The following is a 19702-nucleotide window of genomic DNA, read 5'->3' as shown; positions in this document are numbered from 1 at the left end:
TAAAATTTAGGATAAGAGTGACCTTCTATTCAATATAGTAATTAGAATTTTTGTCATGTTTACATTTGGTGCTGTCAGTGTTTTTAATTTTTTTTTTTTTTTTTTTTTTTTTTTTTTTTGAGACGGAGTCTCGCTCTGTTGCCCAGGCTGGAGTGTGCAGTGGCGCAATCTCGGCTCACTGCAAGCTCTGCCCCCTGGGTTCACGCCATTCTCCTGCCTCAGCCTCTCCGAGTAGCTGGGACTACAGGCGCCCGCCACCACGCCCGGCTAACTTTTTTCTATTTTTAGTAGAGATAGGGTTTCACCGTGGTCTCGATCTCCTGACCTCGTGATCCGCCTGCCTCGGCCTCCCAAAGTGCTGGGATTACAAGCGTGAGCCACCGCGCCCGGCCGAGTGTTTTTAATTTTTTAGTCATTCTAGTGGGTTTATAATTAACCTTGAATTTTTAATTTGTCCCAAAACACTAGAAAGTAAATTACTCACAGACTTTAGAATTTTTTTTCTTTTCCTAATAGATTGGGTCTTACTCTGTTGCCGAAGTTGGCGTGCAATGGTGTGATCCTAGCCTATGACAGCTCAAACTCCTGGACTCGAGCAGTCCTCCCACCTCAGCCTTCCTAGTAGCTAGGACAACAGGCATGACTACTGTGCCTAATTTTTAAAAATTTTTGTAGAGACAGGATCTTACTTTGTTAATCCTGGCTTCAGGCAATCCCCCTGCCTCAGCCTTCCAAAGTGCTTGGATTACAGGTGTGAGCCACTGTGCCCAGCCTAGAATAATTTTTTTGTTTTTTTGAGACAGTCTTGCTCTGTCGCCCAGACTGGAATGCAGTGGTGCGATCTCAGCTCACTGCAAACTCCGCCTCCCAGTTTCACACCATTCTCCTGCCTCAGCCTCCCGAGTAGCTGGGACTGCAGGCACCCGCCACCATTCCTGGCTAATTTTGTTTTTTGTATTTTTTAGTAGAGACGGGGTTTCACTGTGTTAGCCAGGATGGTCTCAATCTCCTGACCTTGTGATCCACCTGCCTTGGCTTCCCAAGAATAATTTTTAATGACAAATTATATGCAACATACTACACCATTGATTCAAGCAAACCAATGTGTTATGAAACCATTACTGAGGATTTTTTATATAGTACATGTTGTAAAATGCCTTTTTAAAAGTTTGCTTTTGTTCTGATCTCTTACATTTTGCTTTCATTATAGTTTTCAATTATAGAACATAACCATGAAAGGAAACACGCAAATGATCAGACAGTCATTTTTTCAGATGAAAACCAGATGGACCTGACATCAAGTCACACTGTAATGATTACCAAAGAAGGCCTTTTAGATAATCCCAAAAGTGAAAAGTCCACCAAGATAGATACCACATCATTTCTAGCTAATTTAAAGCTTCACACTGAGGACTCAAGAATGAAAAAAGAAGTAAATTTTTCCATGGATCAAAACACTTCTTCAGAAAATAAAATAAATTTCAATGACTTCATAAAAAGATTGAAAACAGGAAAATGTAATGCTTTTCCTGATGGGCCTGATAAAGAAAATTTTGAGATACCTATTTATTCCAATGAACCAAATAGTGCCTCTTCTACACATCAAATGCATGTATCTCTTAATGAAGATGAGAATAACAGTAATATTACTAGGATCTTTAGAGAAAAAGATGATGGGATGAATTTCACCCAGTGTCATACAGCCAGTATTCAGACATTGATTCCCACATCCAGTGAGACCAACTCACGGGAATCTAAAGGTAATGATATTACAATTTATGGCAATGACTTTATGGACTTGACATTTAACCACAGTATGCGGATTTTACCTGCAACAGGTAATTTTTCTGAAATAGAAAATCAAACTCAGAATGCCATGGATGTAACAACAGGTTATGGAACTAAAGCTTCAGGAAATAAAACAATTTTTAAGAGTAAACAAAATGCTGCTTTTCAAGACTCTTCCATAAACTCTGCAGACAAAATACATATTACCGGAAGTCATATTATGGGGGCAGAAACTCACATAGTCTCACAGACTTGTAATCAAGATGCCAGAATATTAGCCATGACCCTAGAATCTGTATGTTCTAATCCAGCTATTCAAGGTTATAAGACTGTTTTCTATTCTAGTTGTAATGATGCCATGGAAATGACCAAATGTCTCTCAGGTATGAGAGAGGAGAAAAATTTGCTAAAGCATGACAGTAATTATTCTAAAATGTATTGCAGTCCAGATGCTATGTCTTGTCTCACAGAGAAAACTATTTATTCCGGAGAGGAGAACATGGACATTACCAAGAGTCATACAGTTGCAATAGATAATCAGATTTTTAAACAAGATCAATCAAATGTGCAAATAGCAGCTGCACCAACACCTGAAAAAGAAATGATGCTCCAAAATCGTATGACCACATCAGAAGATGGGAAAATGAATGTAAATTGTAACTCAGTTTCTCATGTATCTAAGGAAAGAATACAGCAAAGCCTATCAAATCCTTTGTCTATTTCACTGACTGATAGAAAGACTGAACTCTTATCAGGTGAAAATATGGATTTGACTGAAAATCACACAAGTAACTTAGGAAGTCAGGTTCCTCTTGCAACTTATAATCTAGCACCGGAGAATACCAGTGAATCTCACTCTCAGAGCAAAAGCTCTTCAGATGAATGTGAAGAAATTACCAAAAGTCATAATGAACCATTTCAACGATCAGACATAATAGCCAAAAACAGCTTAACCGACACCTGGAACAAAGACAAAGATCGGGTTTTGAAGATTTTGCCCTACCTTGATAAAGATTCTCCTCAGTCAGCTGATTGTAATCAGGAGATAGCAACAAGCCATAATATAGTCTACTGTGGTGGAGTTCTTGATAAACAAATAGCTAATAGAAATACAGTTTCATGGGAACAATCTTTGTTTTCTACCACAAAGCCATTATTTTCATCAGGACAGTTCTCTATGAAAAATCATGATACTGCTATAAGTAGTCATACAGTGAAATCTGTACTAGGCCAGAATTCTAAACTGGCTGAGTCACTGAGGAAAAGTTTAAGCAATCCCACACCTGACTATTGCCATGACAAGATGATTATATGTTCAGAGGAAGAGCAAAATATGGATCTAACAAAGAGCCACACTGTTGTCATTGGATTTGATCCTTCTGAACTACAAGAACTTGGTAAAACTAATTTAGAACACACTACTGGCCAGCTAACAACAATGAGCAGACAGATAGCTGTAAAGGTTGAAAAATGTGGTAAAAGTCCCATAGAAAAAAGTGGAGTACTTAAATCCAACTGTATTATGGATGTGTTAGAGGACAAAAGTATACAGAAACCTAAATTTCCAAAGGAAAAGCAAAACATCAAAATTTGGGGAAGGAAAAGTGTTGGTGGACCAAAAATTGATAAGACTATTGTATTTTCAGAAGATGATAAGAATGATATGGATATCACTCAGAGTTATACAATAGAAATAAGCCATAGACCTTTATTAGAGAAACATGATTGTCATTTGGTGCCATTGGCAGGAACTTCTGAAACTATTTTATATACATGTGGGCAGGATGACATGGAGATCACTAGAAGTCACACAACTGCCTTAAAATGTAAAACTGTCTCACCAGATGAAATAACTACTAGGCCTATGGACAAAACTGTAGTGTTTGTAGATAATCATGTTGAACTAGAAATGACAAAGTCCCATACTGTTTTCATTGACTACCAAGAAAAGGAAAGAACTGACAGACCTAACTTTGAACTATCCCAAAGGAAAAGCCTAGGAACACCAACAGTGATATGTACTCCTACTGAGGAGAGTGTTTGCTTTCCAGAAAATGGTGAAAGTGACCGTCTAGTAGCAAATGACAGCCAGCTAACTCCTCTGGAGGAATGGTCTAATAATAGGGGCCCTGTAGCGGTAGCTGATAACATGGAATTGTCTAAATCAGCCACTTGCAAAAACATCAAAGATGTACAAAATCCTGGATTTCTGAATGAACCTCTATCAGACAAAAGTCAGAGAAGAAAAAGCCTTAAGCTAAAAGATGACAAGACCATTGTATTTTCAGAGAATGATAAAAATGATATGGATATTACCCAGAGTTGTATGGTGGAAATAGATAACGAAAGTGCCCTGGAGGATAAAGAGGACTTCCATTTGGCAGGGGCTTCTAAAACTATTTTGTATTCATGTGGGCAGGATGACATGGAGATCACTAGGAGTCACACAACTGCCTTAGAATGTAAAACTTTCCTGCCGAATGAAATAGCTATTAGGCCCATGGACAAAACCGTATTGTTCACAGATAATTACAGTGATCTGGAAGTCACCAATTCCCATACTGTTTTCATTGACTGTCAAGCCACAGAGAAAATACTTGAAGAGAACCCTAAATTTGGAATAGGAAAAGGAAAAAACTTGGGTGTTTCCTTTCCTAAGGATAATAGCTGTGTTCAAGAAATTGCTGAAAAACAAGCACTGGCTGTAGGAAACAAAATTGTTCTTCACACTGAGCAAAAGCAACAACTCTTTTCTTCTACTAGTAGAACTACTAATGAAATCATCAAATTTCATAGTGCTGCTGTGGATGAAAAGGTCATAGGGAAAGTTGTAGACCAGGCCTGTACATTGGAAAAAGCCCAAGTTGAAAGCTGTCAGTTAAATAATAGAGATAGAAAAAATGTGGACTTTACAAGCAGTCATGCAACTGCTGTTTGTGGATCCAGTGATAATTATTCCTGTTTACCAAATGTTATTTCCTGTACTGATAATTTGGAGGGTAGTGGCTTGACCTTATGTGATAAAGATGAGGAAAAAGCCAATTATTGCCCAGTGCAAAATGATCTTGCTTATGTAAATGATTTTGCCAGTGAATATTACTTGGAATCTGAGGGACAGCCTCTCTCTGCTCCTTGTCCTTTGTTAGAGAAGGAAGAAGTTATTCAAACCAGTACCAAAGGACAGTTAGACTGTGTCATAACACTGCACAAAGATCAAGATCTGATTAAGGATCCACGAAATCTATTGGCTAATCAAACTTTAGTATATAGTCAAGATCTGGGGGAGATGACTAAACTTAATTCAAAGCGAGTATCTTTTAAGCTTCCAAAGGATCAAATGAAAGTCTATGTTGATGATATTTGTGTTATTTCTCAGCCTCATTTCTCAACTGACCAACCTCCATTACCTAAGAAAGGACAGAGTAGTATCAATAAAGATGTAGTAATACTGTCTAAAGCTGGAAATAAGAGTTTAAATATTATAGAAAATTCCTCTGCACCCATATGTGAAAACAAGCCCAAAATACTCAATGATGAGGAGTGGTTTGCTGCAGCCTGTAAAAAAGAACTGAAGGAAAATATTCAAACGACTAACTATAATACAGCTCTAGATTTCCACAGTAACTCAGACTTAACTAAGCAAGTCATTCAAACTCATGTCAATGCTGGAGAAGCACCAGATCCTGTAATTACATCTAATGTTCCGTGTTTTCATAGTATCAAACCAAATCTGAATAATTTGAATGGAAAAATTGAAGAGTTCTTAGCTTTTCAGGCTGTTCATATGCCACCCCTTCCAGAGCAATTACTTGAATTAGGAAATAAGGCACACAATGATATGAGTATAGTGCAAGCTAGGGAAATACATAATATTAACATAATCTCCAGCAATGCTAAAGATAGTAGAGATGAAGAAAATAAGAAGTCTCATAATGGATCTGAAACCACCTCTCTACCGTCAAAGACGGTTTTTAAAGATAAAGTAAGGAGATGTTCTTTGGGAATCTTTTTGCCTAGATTGCCAAACAAGAGAAATTGTAGTGTCACTGGTATTGATGACCTCGAACAGATTCCAGCAGACACAACTGATATAAATCACTTAGAAACTCAGCCAGTCTCTAGCAAAGATTCAGGCATCGGATCTGTTGCAGCTAAACTGAACCTAAGTCCTTCTCAATATATAAATGAGGAAAATCTTCCTGTATATCCTGATGAGATCAATTCTTCAGACTCTATTAACATAGAAACTGAGGAAAAGGCTTTGATTGAGACATACCAAAAAGAGATTTCACCATATGAAAATAAAATGGAAAAAACTTGCAATAGCCAAAAAAGAACGTGGGTACAAGAAGAAGAAGATATTCATAAGGAGAAAAAAATCAGAAAAAATGAGATTAAATTTAGTGATTCAACACAAGATCGGGAGGTGAGCTCTGTCTTGAACCAAGGAATGTTCTTGAATTTTGGGTTTTGTTTTGTTTTTTTAAATTGTGGGTATTCTCAAATTTTAATCTTAGTCTCGGGTAGGCAGAAAATGATTATTTCCACTTATAGGGCTGGAGAAATATTTGTATGTAGAACCCTCAGGAATTAATTGACTAACAGCTAGACTTCAAAGCAATTTAAAGTGACAAATAGTCACAAAAAAATTAAATGGAAAATTGTACAAAAAGTAGCCAAAGTTAAAATTGTATAATTTCAAAAATTTCAAAAGGTAAATACTGTCACCTTTAGTGATTTGTCAATTTGGCTTTATATAAGAATCTCTAGGGAGGTTATATATAGCTTGAAAGGTCATCTTCAGTGTTGTTATATTTGGGGAGTAAAAAGCTTTTTATTTTGCCAACTGCATGAAGTAAAGCTTGACTGAATTTCCTTGGCTGACAAGGATATGTAGAAGTTGAGAGTCCATTTTCTTTATTATTTGATTTTGTTTCTATTTTATTTTATTTTTGAGACAGAGTCTTGCTCTGTTGCCCAGGCTGGAGTGCAGTGGTGTGATCTCAGCTCACTGCAACCTCTGCCTTCTGGGTTCAAGTGATTCTCCTGCCTCAGCCTTCTGAGTAGCTGGGATTGCAGGTGCCTGGCACCACACCCAGCTAATTTCTTTTTTTTTTTTTTTGTATTTTTAGTAGAGATGGGGTTTCCCCACGTTGGCCAGGCTGGTCTTGAACTCCTGGTCTCAGCTGATCCACCCACCTTGGCCTGCCAAAGTCCTGATATTACAGGAGTGAGCCAGCACATCCAGCCTGCATTCTATTTTCGATAAATATATAGATTATCTGCTATGTCTTAGGCACTGTTTTATGTGGTGGGAATGCAGTCAAAAATCTGCTCTCATGGAGCTTACATAATAGCATTTATTCATTTATTTATTTTTGAGACAGACCCTCGCTCTGTCGCCCAGGCTGGAGTGCAGTGGCGTGATCTCGGCTCACTGCAACGTCCATTTCCCTGGTTCAAGTGATTCTCATGTCTCAGCCTCCCGAGTAGATGGGAGTACGGGTACACACCACAATGCCCTGCTAATTTTTGTATTTTTAGTAGAGACGAGGTTTCACCACGTTGGCCAGGCTGGTCTCAAACTCCTGGCCTCAAGTGACCCACCCACCTCGACCTCCCAGAGTGCTGAGATTACAGGCATAAGCCACCATGGCCCATAATGGCGTTTGTTTGTTTGTTTGTTTGTTTATTTATGTTTTGTTTTGAGATTAAGTCTTGCTCTGTTGCCCAGGCTGGAGCACAGTGGCGTGATCTCGGCTCACTGCAACCTCTGCCTCCCAGGTTCAAGCGATTCTCCTGCCTTGGCCTCCTGAGTAGCTGGGATTACAGGCATGTGCCACCACACCCAGCTAATTTTTGTATTTTCAGTAGAGTCAGGGTTTCACAATGTTGGCGAGGCTGGTCTTAAACTCCTGATCTCAAGTGATCCACCTTCCTTAGCCTTCCAAAATGTTGGGGTTACAGGCGTGAGCCACTGCGCCCAGCCCCCTTAATAGCATTTACATAAAAGAATATACTGTTTTCAGCCAGGTGCGGCAGCTCACGCCTATAATCCCAGCACTTTGGGAGGCCAAGGCAGGTCGATCACGAGATCAGGAGATCGAGACCATCCTGGCTAACACGGTGAAACCCCGTCTCTACCAAAAATACAAAAAATTAGCCAGGCATGGTGGCGGGCACCTGTAGTTCCAGCTACTCGGGAGGCTGAGGCAGGAGAATGGCGTGAACCCAGGAAGTGGAGCTTGTAGTGAGCCGAGATCGCGCCAGTGCACTCCAGCCTGGGCGACAGAGTGAGACTCTGCCTCAAAAAAAAAAAAAATCTTATCAAAAAGCATGTAAGAAGATAGATGAAGATGGCATTTAAAGCTGTGAAGTCAAATGGTTAAAATAGTAAAAGAAGGACCACATAACTTATTCAGCTAAAGATGTCTTGGTCAGCTGGGGAGGAAAGTAGAAAAGCCTGGAAATAAGTTTATTGTCTGGACTCTAGCCAGGGCCACCACATACAGCCAATATTCTAGTCTGATTTTCTGCAGTGTGGTTGCCTTGCTGTTGGTGGCTAGTAGTTGAATAATTGGATAGGTGAACATTTGGTAGCTTACAGGATCTGATTATAACTTAGATAATGAGAAATAATTTGCATACACAGTATAATTCATAGAGTTATTTTCAATAAAATTACTTTTAACTCTAATTAAAGGCTTAAGATGTTTGTTACTTATTCTAATTCTTTCCTAAGATATTTCATATGAATTATAGATAAATTGTATGTTAGAAGTAGTATTTCTGTTAGTGTTTGACATAAGTATACAGTGTATATTTTATTCTGATGATATTCCTTAATTGACAATTTCAGATTTTTGATCACCATACTGAAGAGGATGTAGATAAAAGTACTAACAGTGTATTGATAAAAAACCTGAGCAGGACCCCATCTAGTTGCAGCAGCTCTCTGGATTCAATCAAGGCTGATGGGACCTCTCTGGACTTCAGCAGTAAGAGCTTCATGAAGGCTAAATAATAGCAGCCATCTGCTTACTTAACTAATAATAAGTAGTTTTCAGTTCAGGAAATATTTGAATGTTGTATATGCCTTTTTGGGGTTATAAAAAGTTGATCAGTAAAATAATATTTAGTTTACTTTTAATTCTTAGTTATTGTAATGCACTGAGAAGTGACATACTACAGAGAAATAGAGTGATTTCCTTCATGGGCTTATAATTAGTGGAGAAACACTGGAGCCTTAAAACTATAGTATACTTTGCCCTGCTATATGACTGTCTTCCCAGAAAGATCCCAGTGGGTGGCTTCAGGATCAGAAACAATCTGAATGATAACCACAATTAAGTTCACAGTTTAATTTTGACATGTTCATCACCAGAATTTGCTTTACTTCTAGCTTACCGCAGTAGTCAAATGGAATCACAGTTTCTCAGAGATACTATTTGTGAAGAGAGCTTGAGGGAGGTATGTTAAAATTCTTTTCCTTTTTTTTATTTATAAAGAAAAGAGGTTTAAACGTCTCATTTCTAATACATGTAATATTCTTGGTTTAAAAAATTTTTTTTAATTATGAAATATTTCAAATATACAGAAGACTACTTTTCTTTGTTAAAGATCCAACATAACGATTAATTAAATGGAGTAGAAGTCACGATTAAAAGGTATTTGTTTTGGCCGGGCATGGTGGTTCATGCCTGTTATCCCAGCAACGTGGAGCCTGAGACAAGAGAATCACTTGAGCCCAGGAGTTCAAGGCTGCAGTGAGCCGTGATCACACAACTGTACCGCAGACTGGGTGACAGAGCAAGGCCTTGTCTCAAAAAAAGAGAAATAATGATGTATGTTTTCGGTTTTGGGATTTTTAAAACTCTATTTGTTATTCAATAACCTTAAGAAATGATCTTAGATAAAATCTGCTCATTTATAGCCTGCAGATGTCTGGATAATATTTCCGTAAATGTATACAAGATACCTTAAGCTTTTAGAAACAAATGAGGTGGTTATATCAAAGTGAGATCACATTGAATGGTCATGCAAACTTTTTTTCTTTTCTCAGAAACTCCAAGATGGGAGAATAACAATTAGAGAGTTCTTTATACTTCTCCAGGTCCACATCTTGATACAGAAACCCCGACAGAGCAATCTCCCAGGCAATGTAAGTGCAGTTTCTTGGCAAACTGGTTATTTCAGTTAAAATATATTGCACTTTTTACTAAACTGCATCAAAGCAAACATTTATTTAAAAGCACAAAAAGAATGGAAGAGAGCAAATTTTCCTATAGAGAGTTTTCTTTTCTTTTTTTTTTTTTTTTTTGAGACAGTCTCCCTCTGTTGCCCAGGCTGGAGTGCAGTGGCGCGATCTCGGCTCACTGCAACCTCTGCCTCCTGGGTTCAAGTGATTCTCTTGCCTCAGCCTCCTGAGTAGCTGGGACTACAGGCATGTGCCACCAGACCCAGCTAATTTTTGTAGAGACAGGGTTTCACCATATTGGCCAGACTGGTCTTGAACTCCTGACCTCGTGACCTGCCCGCCTCAGCCTCCCAAAGTGCTGGGTTTACAAGCGTGAGCCACCACGCCCAGCCTTGAGTTTTCTTATAGTAGAGAGATTTGTGGTTAGCATAAACAAAAAACAAAAATTTTCACATGGATTTTTTTAATCATGGATTTTGATAAGATAAAATTTGAATTTTCCCTTCATTCCTTGCCATCTATTTTTTTGATACATTTTCCTGGTTACAAAGCTAACGTGCTTTTTCCTCCATTATAAAAATCTAAGGGTAGCAGAGGTTTTTAATGAACAGTTTTTAAAATCAAAAATACATAAACTGGATACAGTGGCAGGTGCCTGTAATCACAGCTACTCAAGAGGCTGAGGTGGAAGAATCACTTCAACCCAAGAGTTTGAGGCCAGCCTGGGCAACATATCAGTATCCTGTCTCAAAAAATTTAAGATCATAGAATATTTGAATAATACAATCAATGAACTCAATTGAAAAGATTAATAGAAAAACTTATATTCCTTACATAGGAATATTTTTTCTCTTAAGTCTATCAAACATTTCCAAAAGTTAGTTACACTCTTGGCCACAAAGAAAACATTAATACATTTTTAAAAAGGGAGGTTTTATAGAGACTACATCATCTAATCTTGATCCAATACAGTTAGAACTAATAAAAGAACCAAAACATTCTGAGATTCTTAGAAATTAAGAAACATAGTATCTTGTAGATGAAGCATCCCCAACCCCTGGGGTTAGGAACTGGGCCACACAGCAGGAGGTGAATGGTGGTGGAGTGAGCAAAGCTTCATCTGTATTTACAGCCGCTTCCCATTGCTTGCATTACCAACTGAGCTCTGCCTCCTTTCAGATCAGCAGTGGCATTACATTCTCACAGAAGCACGAACCCTATTGTGAAATGCACACACGAAGGATCTAGGTTATGCACCCCTTATGAGAATCTAATGCATGATGATCTGTCAGTGCCTCCCATCACCCCCAGATGGGACCGTCTAGTTGCAAGAAAATAATCTTAGGGCTCCCACAGATTCTATATTATGATGAGTTGTATAATTATTTCATTATATATTACAATGTGGTAATAATAGAAATAAAGTTCAGACTGGGTGTGGTGGCTCACACCTGTAATCCCAGCACTTTGGGAGGCCCGGGCAGACAGATCACCTGAGCTTAGGAGTTCAAGGCCAGTCTGGCCAACATGGCGAAACCCGTCTCTAAAACAATACAAAAATTAGCTGGGCATGGTGGCACACACCTGTAGTCCCAGCTACTCAGGAGGCTGAGGTGGGAGGATGGCTTGAGCCCAGGAAGTGAAGGTTGCATTAAGCCAAGATTGCACCACTGCACTCCAGCCTAGGCAACAGAACCGGACCCTGTCTCAAAAAAAAAAAAACAACAAGGAAGTTCACAATAAATGTAGTGTGCTTGAATGAATCATCCTGAGACTGTCCCCTCTTCCTGGTCCTTGGAGGAATTGTCTTCCATGAAACTGGTCCCTGGTGCCAAAAAGGTTGGAGACTGCTGTTGTAGACAACATAGTTGGGTAAAAAAAAAACAGGAAATGCTTCTAGATAACTCCTATATCAAAGAAGTCGAAACTATTTCTTAGTAAAGGAGAATATTTAATGGCTAATCTGTGGGACATACAGCAAAAGCTATACTTAGCAGGAATTAAAAGCCTTAGATATCTTTGTTGTCGTGGAGTCTAAAACTAAAGAAATTTTTATTTATTTATGTTTTATTTTTAGAGACGAGATCTTGCTATGTTGCCCAGGCTGGTCTTGAGCTCCTGGGCTTAAGCAGTCCACCCACCTTGGCCTCCTAAAATGCTAGGATTACGGGCATGAGCCACCACGCCCAGCCAAGATATTAATACTCATCCACAAAAAAGATAGGAAGATAGAATTAATATAGGTAAAAAGTGGAGCTAATGAAATAGAAAACAAAAATTGGTGGAAAGGATAAATCCAGGCCAGGCATGGTGGCTCATACCTGTAATTTCAGCACTTTGAGAGACCAAGGCGAGAGGAATGCTTGAGCTCAGGAGTTTGAGACCAGCCTCAGGAAAATAGGGAGACCCTGTTTCTACAGAAAATTTTGAAATTAGCCAAGTGTAGTGGCCTGTGCCTGTGGTCCCAACTACTCAGGAGGCTGTCATGGGAGGATCTCTTGAGCCCAGGGGTTCAAGGCTGCAGTGAGCCATGATTGTACCACTGCCCTCCAGCCTGGTCAACAGAACAAGACCCCATCTCAAAAAAAAAAAAAAAAAAAAAGAAGAAATCCAAAAGCTATACTTTGAAAAGACGATAAAATAAGAAAACTCCTGAAGAGTCTAATTAAGAAGAAAAAGCAGCTGCGCACAGTGGCTGGTGTCTGTAATCCTAGCTACATGGGAGGCTGAGGAGGGAAGATCACTTGAAACCAAGAGTTCAAGACCAGCCTGGGCAACATAGCGAGACCCCCCTCACCACATCTTTTAATTAAATAAGTGAATGAAGAAAGAGAAAGCCAAAATATAGGAGATTAAGAAAGAAAACATACTCACAGATTAAAAGAGACTAAAATAATTTTTTGCTGGGTGCCATGGCTCACATCTGTAATCCCAACACTTTGGGAAGCAGAGGTGGGAGGATTGCTTGACCCTGGGAATTTGAGACCAGACCGGGCAACAGGTAAAATCCTGTACAAAATAAAATAATTAGCCAGGCCTGGTGGCATGTGCCTGTAGTCCCAGCTACTCGGGAGGCTGAAGTGGGAGGATGACTTGAGCCCAGCAGGCAGAACTTGCAAGGAGCCAAGATTGTACCACTGCACTCCAGCCTTGGAGATAGAGCCGGACCCTGTCTCAGAAAAAAAAAAAACCAAAGAAGAAAATGAAAAGGCAACCCACAGAATGTGAGAAAACAGTTGAAATCATACATCTGATAAGCTTTATCCAAAATATATAAAGAACTCCTACAACTCAGTGATAAAAATAGAATCCAATTTAGGCCTGGCTTGGTAGCTCATGCCTGTAATCTTAGCACTTTGAGGGGCCTAGACTAGAGGTTTGCTTGAGCTCAGGAGTTTGAGACCAGCCTGGGCAACATAGTGAGACCCCATCTCTATTTAAATAAATAAAACATAGTGAGACTCTGTCTCTATTTAAATAAATAAATAAAATACAACCCAATTTAAAAATGATCAAAGGATCTGAAAAGATATTTTTCCAAAGAACAGTCATGTGCTGCATAAGGACGTTTTGGTTAACAATGGACCACATATACACAGGGGGTCCCATAAGATTTTTATGGAGGCCAGGCATGGTGGCTCACACCTATAATTCCAGCGCTTTGGGAGGCCAAGGCGAGTGGGTCATTTGAGGCCAGGAGTTTGAGACCAGCCAGGCCAACATGGCGAAACCGCATCTCTACAAAAATTACAAAAATTAGCCAGGCATGATGGTGCGTGCCTGGAGTCCCAGCTACTGAATCGCTTGAACCCAGGAGGTGGAGGCTGCAGTGAGCCAAGTTCACACCGCTGCACTCCAGCCTGGGCGACAGAGCAAAACTCTGTCTCAAAAAAAAAAAAAAATTATAATGGAGCTGGAAAATTCCTATTGCCTAGTGACATTGTAATGTTGTAGCACAACACATGACTCATGTTTGTGATGATGCTAATGTAAACAAACCTGCACTGCCATTCCTGTTAAGGGGTAGTACATATAATTATGTACAGTAACATAATACTTGATAATGATAACAGACCATTAGGTTGCTGTTTTATGTATTTACTATACTATACTCTTTATTATTTTATTTTTTTGACCCAGAATCTCGCTTTCTCACCCAGGCCAGAGTGCAGTGACCTTGGCTCACTGCAGCCTCAACCTCCTGTGCTCAAGCGATTCTCTTGCCTCAGCCTCCCAAGTAGCTAGGATTATATTCACAAGCCACCACACCTGGCTAATTTTTAAATATTTTGTAGAGATGGGGTCTCGCTATGTTGACCAGGCTGGTCTCAAATTCCTGGCCTCAAGCATCCTATTTTGCCTTTCAAAGTGCTGGGATTGCAGGTGCAAGCCACCATGCCCGGCCCTTTTTGTTATTTTAGAGTATACTCCAACTTATAAATAAAACAAGTTAACTGTAAAACAGCCTCAGGCAAGTCGTTCAGTAGTTATTCCAAAAGAAGGCATTATCATAGGAGATGATAGCTCCATGGGTGTTAATATTTCTCAAGACCTTTCAGTAGGACAAGAAGTGGAGGTGGAAGACAATGATACTAATGATCTTGACCCTGTGTAGGCCTAGGCTAATGTGTGTGTTTGTATCTTAGGTTTTTGTTGTTGTTTGTTTGTTCGTTTGTTTTGAGACGGAGTTTCTCTCTTATTGCCCAGGCTGGAGTACAGTGGCATGATCTCGGCTCACTGCAACCTCCGCCTCCCAGGTTCAAGCGATTCTTCTGCCTCAGCCTCCCAAGTACCTGGGATTACAGGCACATGCCACCACACCCGGCCAATTTTTGTATTGTTAGTAAAGACAGGGTTTCACCCTTTTGGCCAGGCTGGTCTTGAACTCTTGACCTCGTGATCCGCCTGCCTCAGCCTCCCAAAGTGCTGGGATTACAGGCATGAGCCACCACGCCTGGTGCGTGAATATACTTTAAAATTCATTTAATTGTATACTTAAATGGATGGATTGCATTGTATGTGAATTACATCTCCATAAAGCTGTTTAGAAACAAATCAATTCCTGGAGAATTATATATTTGAATGGGAAAGGTAAATCAAGGATAGAAATTGGGAAGATGGGCATACCTCTTTTGGGCCTCAGCCTCATTACCATGATAGCTGCCAGTAGAATCTTCTTGCCTCAGCTGTAGATAGGGAGGAGAAAGGAGCTTAGGTGTGCATCCAGGGGCTGATACTCTTTCTACTTTTCTTATAAAGAGAAAGTAGAAAGAGTATCAGGGGACCAAGACCAAACAGAGGAGAGCAGAGGGGAAGGATAGGAACAGGGAGGATGCTGGCAGGGTGAAGCAGGGAGAGGATGCTTTAGGAATTGATCCTTGACAAATTGATGTTATGAATCTTCCCCTTTCCTCTCAGGTCTTGCTGAAGTCAGGAGGGGCAGTGATAGGAAAATATATCCGGGAACAAACCTATCAAAATGGAAAAAGAGTTCAGAGTACTTCAGCAAAGAAGTTGAAAATCCCAAAATAGGAAAAGGCCAAAGAGATGGATTGATTATATGTGGACCATGGAAAATGAGGTTCATGGCTGTGGGCATCTGTTTCAGGATTTTTTTTTTTTTTTTTTTTTGAGATGGAGTCTCGCTTTGTCACCCAGGCTGGAGTGCAGTGGTGCGATCTCGGCTCACTGCAACCTCCACCTCTTGGGTTCACACCATTCTCCTGCCTCGGCCTCCCGAGTAGCTGGGACTACAGGCGCCTGCCACCATGCCCGGCTAATTTTTTGTATTTTTTTTTAGTAGAGACAGGGTTTCACCATGTTAGCCAGGATGGTCTCGATCTCCTGACCTCATGATCTGCCCACCTCAGCCTCCCAAAGTGCTGGGATTACAGGCGTGAACCACCACACCCAACTGGTTGAGGAATTATTGCAAGTGCTCCTGCTAGGCTTGAAGTTCTCAGGTGCTGATTATGTATAAGTTGGACACTACTTAATCATAGTAAGTCCAGGAGAGGAGGGTGGCTTTACACATGGTGCTGAATTCAAGGTACACCAATTAATCCACCCACTGCATACAGCATAGGCAACTGCATTCAATATGTGCCTGCTGTGCATGAGCCTAATATTCATTGGCACTTTTATTCCTGGCAGATCTCTGGGAATGTGGTCTTGTGCTTCACTTTATGTGTTATGAAAGTTTATGGTGGAACCTTTTTAAAAAAATTTTAGTATTATAGAAAATTTCAAACATATCAGAAAATAGAGAATAGTTTTATTAACCCCCTGTGTGTCTGTCACCCAACTTCAAAAATTATCAACTCTAGTCTTGGTGCTATGGCTCATACCTGTAATCCCAGTACTTTGGGAGGCCTAGGCAGGAGGATCACTTGAGGTCAGGAGTTCGAGACCAGCCTGGCCAACATGGTGAAACCCCCCTCTACCAAAAAAATACTAAAATTAGCTGAGAGTGGTGGTGCATGCCTGTAGTCCCAGCTACTCGCGAGGCTGAAGAGAGAGAATCACTTGAACCCAGGAGATGGAGGCTGCATGAGCTGACGTCACGCCACTGCACTCCAGTCTGAGCAACAGAGTGAGACCTTGTCTCAAAATTATCAACTCTTGTTTTTTCTTTACCTAACCCTCCATTTCCCCTCCCCCCCATTATTGTGAAGCAAAGCCCAAGCATCATCAATCTGTAAGTATTTCAATATGTATTGCCTAAAAAGGTGAAGACTCTTATTTTAAAAACATATCCAATATCATAATCATACCATAAAATGGTTAATTATTCAGTCAGTGTTTATATTTCCCTGATCATCTTATGCCTTTTTTTTTTTCCCAGTTTGTTATCTTGGGATCCAAATGAGATTCAAACATTACCAATTAGTTGAAATCTCTCTCTAGTCTTATAATCTATAAGGTCCTTTTCCATCTCTCTTTTTCTTTTTTTTTTGTGTTTAAAAAATTTTTTTAATCTTCATTTTTTTCTTTCTTTCCTTCCTTTTAATGAAGAAACCAGGTTTTTCTTGTAGAGTTTACCACAGTCCAGATGTTGCTAATTGTGCATACCCAAATATTTCTCTGCCCTTGTTTTGTTTTTGTTTTTTTTTTTTGTAAATTAATATAGGCTTGATCAGATTAACAGGGTTTTTTTTTTTTTCAAGTTTACTTTATAGTTGTAATTCCATTAGGAAATAGATAATGTCTGGTGATGATGTGTATGCAGCCATTAATTCATTAGGGGTTGTAAAGAAGTGATATACTCCAGGTTGAGCATCCCTAATCCAAAAAATCAAAATCTGAAATGCTCTAAAACCCAAAATTTTTGAGTGCTGACGTGACAACACAAATGGAAAATTTCACACCTGACCTTATGTAATGAATGGGTTGCTGTTAAAATGTACTGTGAGTCAGGAATGATGGTGATGCCAAACAGCCACAGATAGTCCACATGGGTGGCTGAGGTAGTGATACCTTTGCTTTATGATGGTTCAATGTATATAAGCTTTGTTTTATGCAGATTACTTAAAATATTGTGTGAAATTACTGTAAGGCTATGAGTATAAGATATATATGAAACATAAATTAATTTCATGTATAGACAGGTTCCATCCCCAAGATATGTCATTATGTGTATGTAAATATTCCAAAAATCTGAAAGTCCAAAATACTTGGCTGGGTGTGGTGGCTCACGCCTGTAATCCCAGCACTTTGGGACGCCAAGGCAGGCAGATTGCCTGAGCTCAGGAGTTCCAGACCAGCCTGGGCAACACGGTGAAACCCTATCTCTACTAAAAATACAAAAAAAGTTAACTGGGCCTGGCAGCATGAGCCTGTAGTCCCAGCTACTTTGGAGACTGAAGCAAGAGAATTGCTTGAACCTTGAACCCAGGAGGCGGAGGTTACAGTGAGCCAAGATCACGCCAGTGCACTCCAGCCTGGATGACAGAGCGAGACTCCATCTCGAAAGAGAGAGAGAGAGAGAGAGGGAGAGGGAGGGAGGAAGGAAAGGAAGGGAAGGAAGGGAGGGAGGGAGGGAGAGAGAGAGGGAAAATATAATCTGGATTCTAGTGTTGTCATATTTATATTTAGTGTTGGGGTCTCACTTCCTCACCATGCCCAGCTGAAGTTTAAAAACTGCTTTAAAGACAAGCTCTTGCTTTGTTTCTCAGGCTGGTCTCAAGTTCCTGGCCTCAAGTGATCCTCCTGCCTCAGCCTCCTGGGATTACAGCATGAGCCACTGTGCCCAGTCTGCCATTTCTTTTTCTTTTCTTTCTTTTTTTTTTGAGACGGAGTCTTGCTCTGTCACCCAGTCTGGAGTGCAATGGTGCGATCTCGGCTCACTGCAACTTCCGCCTCCCGAGTTCAAGCAATTTTCTCGCCTCAGCCCCCCAAGTAGCTGGGATTACAGGTGCCTGCCACCACGCCCAGCCAAATTTTGTATTTTTTAGTAGAGATGGGGTTTCGCCAGGTGGGCCAGGCTGGTCTTCAGCTCCTGACCTCAGGTGATCCACCTGCCTTGGCCTCCCAAAGTGTTGGGATTACAGGTGTGAGCCACCGCGCCTGGCTGCCATTTCTTTTTTTTCTTTCTTTTTTTTTTTTTTTTTTGAGACGGAGTTTTGCTCTTGTTGCACAGGCTGGAGTGCAATGGCGCTGTCTCTGCTCACTGCAACCTCCGCCTCCCGATTTCAAGTGATTCTCCTGCCTCAGCCTCCCAAGTAGCTGGGATTACAGGCATGCGCCACCACACCCACCTAATTTTGTATTTTTAGTAGAGGCAGGGTTTGTCTATTGTTGGTCAGGCTGGTCATGAACTCCAAAACTCAGGTGATCCGCCCGCCCTGGCCTCCCAAAGTACTGGGATTACAGGCATGAGCCACTGCACCCGGCCTGCCATTTCTTTTTTAACCAGTACATATAGTTTTGATTTTTATGTATAATTCCAGCCTTAAAAATCCTTTTTTTTTTTGGCTGGGTGCAGTGGCTCATGCTCATAATCCCAGCACTTTGGGAGGCCAGAGGAAGAGGATCACTTGATCTAGGAGTTTGAGACCAGCCTGGGCAACGTAGCAAAACCCTATACCTTAAAAAAAATATTTTGGCCAGGCACAATGGCTCATGTCTGTAATCCCACCACTTTGGGAAGCCGAGGTGGGCAGATCATCTGAGGCCAGGAGTTCAAGACCAGCCTGGCCAACATGGTGAAACCCCACATCTACTAAAAATACAAAAGTAGCTGGGCGTGGTGGCACACACCTGTAATCCCAACTACTTTGGAGGCTGAGGCAGGAGAATCGCTTGAAGCCGCGAGGTGGAGGTTGCAGTGAGCTGAGATCACGCCACTTCACTCCAGACTGGGCAACAAGAGCAAAACTTCATCTCAAAAAAAAAAAAAAAAAAGGAAAAAAAATTTTTTAATTAGCCAAGCATGGTGGCTGGCATGCACCTGTAGTCCCAGCCAATTGGCAGGCTGAGGTTGGGGGATTACTTGATCCAGGGAGGGTGAGGCTGCAATGAGCCGTGATCACACCATTACACTGCAGCCTAGGAGACAGCAAAAAAAAAAAAAGGCTAGCCATAGCTGGAGACAGTGGCTCACATGTGTAATCCCAGGGCTTTGGGAGATTGAGGCAGGAGAATCACTTGAGGCCAGGAATTCGAAACTATCCTGGGCAACATAGCAAGACCCCAACTTTACAAAAAATTTTAAAATTA

General features: G+C 40.6%; 1 protein-coding gene across 2 annotated transcripts in view; it reads left to right on the top strand.

The window, feature by feature from the left end:
* The window catches only part of KNL1 (kinetochore scaffold 1), a 69400-nt gene that overhangs the window by 27104 nt on the left and 22594 nt on the right, over positions 1-19702 (top strand). For both annotated transcript variants that reach the window (XM_030813805.1, XM_030813804.1), the window contains 4 exons: positions 1211-6214; positions 8648-8786; positions 9191-9258; positions 9851-9949. In XM_030813805.1, the coding sequence (XP_030669665.1) occupies positions 1211-6214; positions 8648-8786; positions 9191-9258; positions 9851-9949 (5310 nt within the window). The remainder of the gene's footprint in view (positions 1-1210; positions 6215-8647; positions 8787-9190; positions 9259-9850; positions 9950-19702) is intronic.

This window comes from Nomascus leucogenys, chromosome 6, assembly GCF_006542625.1.
Source record: "Nomascus leucogenys isolate Asia chromosome 6, Asia_NLE_v1, whole genome shotgun sequence".
Lineage (NCBI taxonomy): Eukaryota > Metazoa > Chordata > Mammalia > Primates > Hylobatidae > Nomascus > Nomascus leucogenys.
This window is presented reverse-complemented; position numbering and strand designations above follow the sequence as displayed.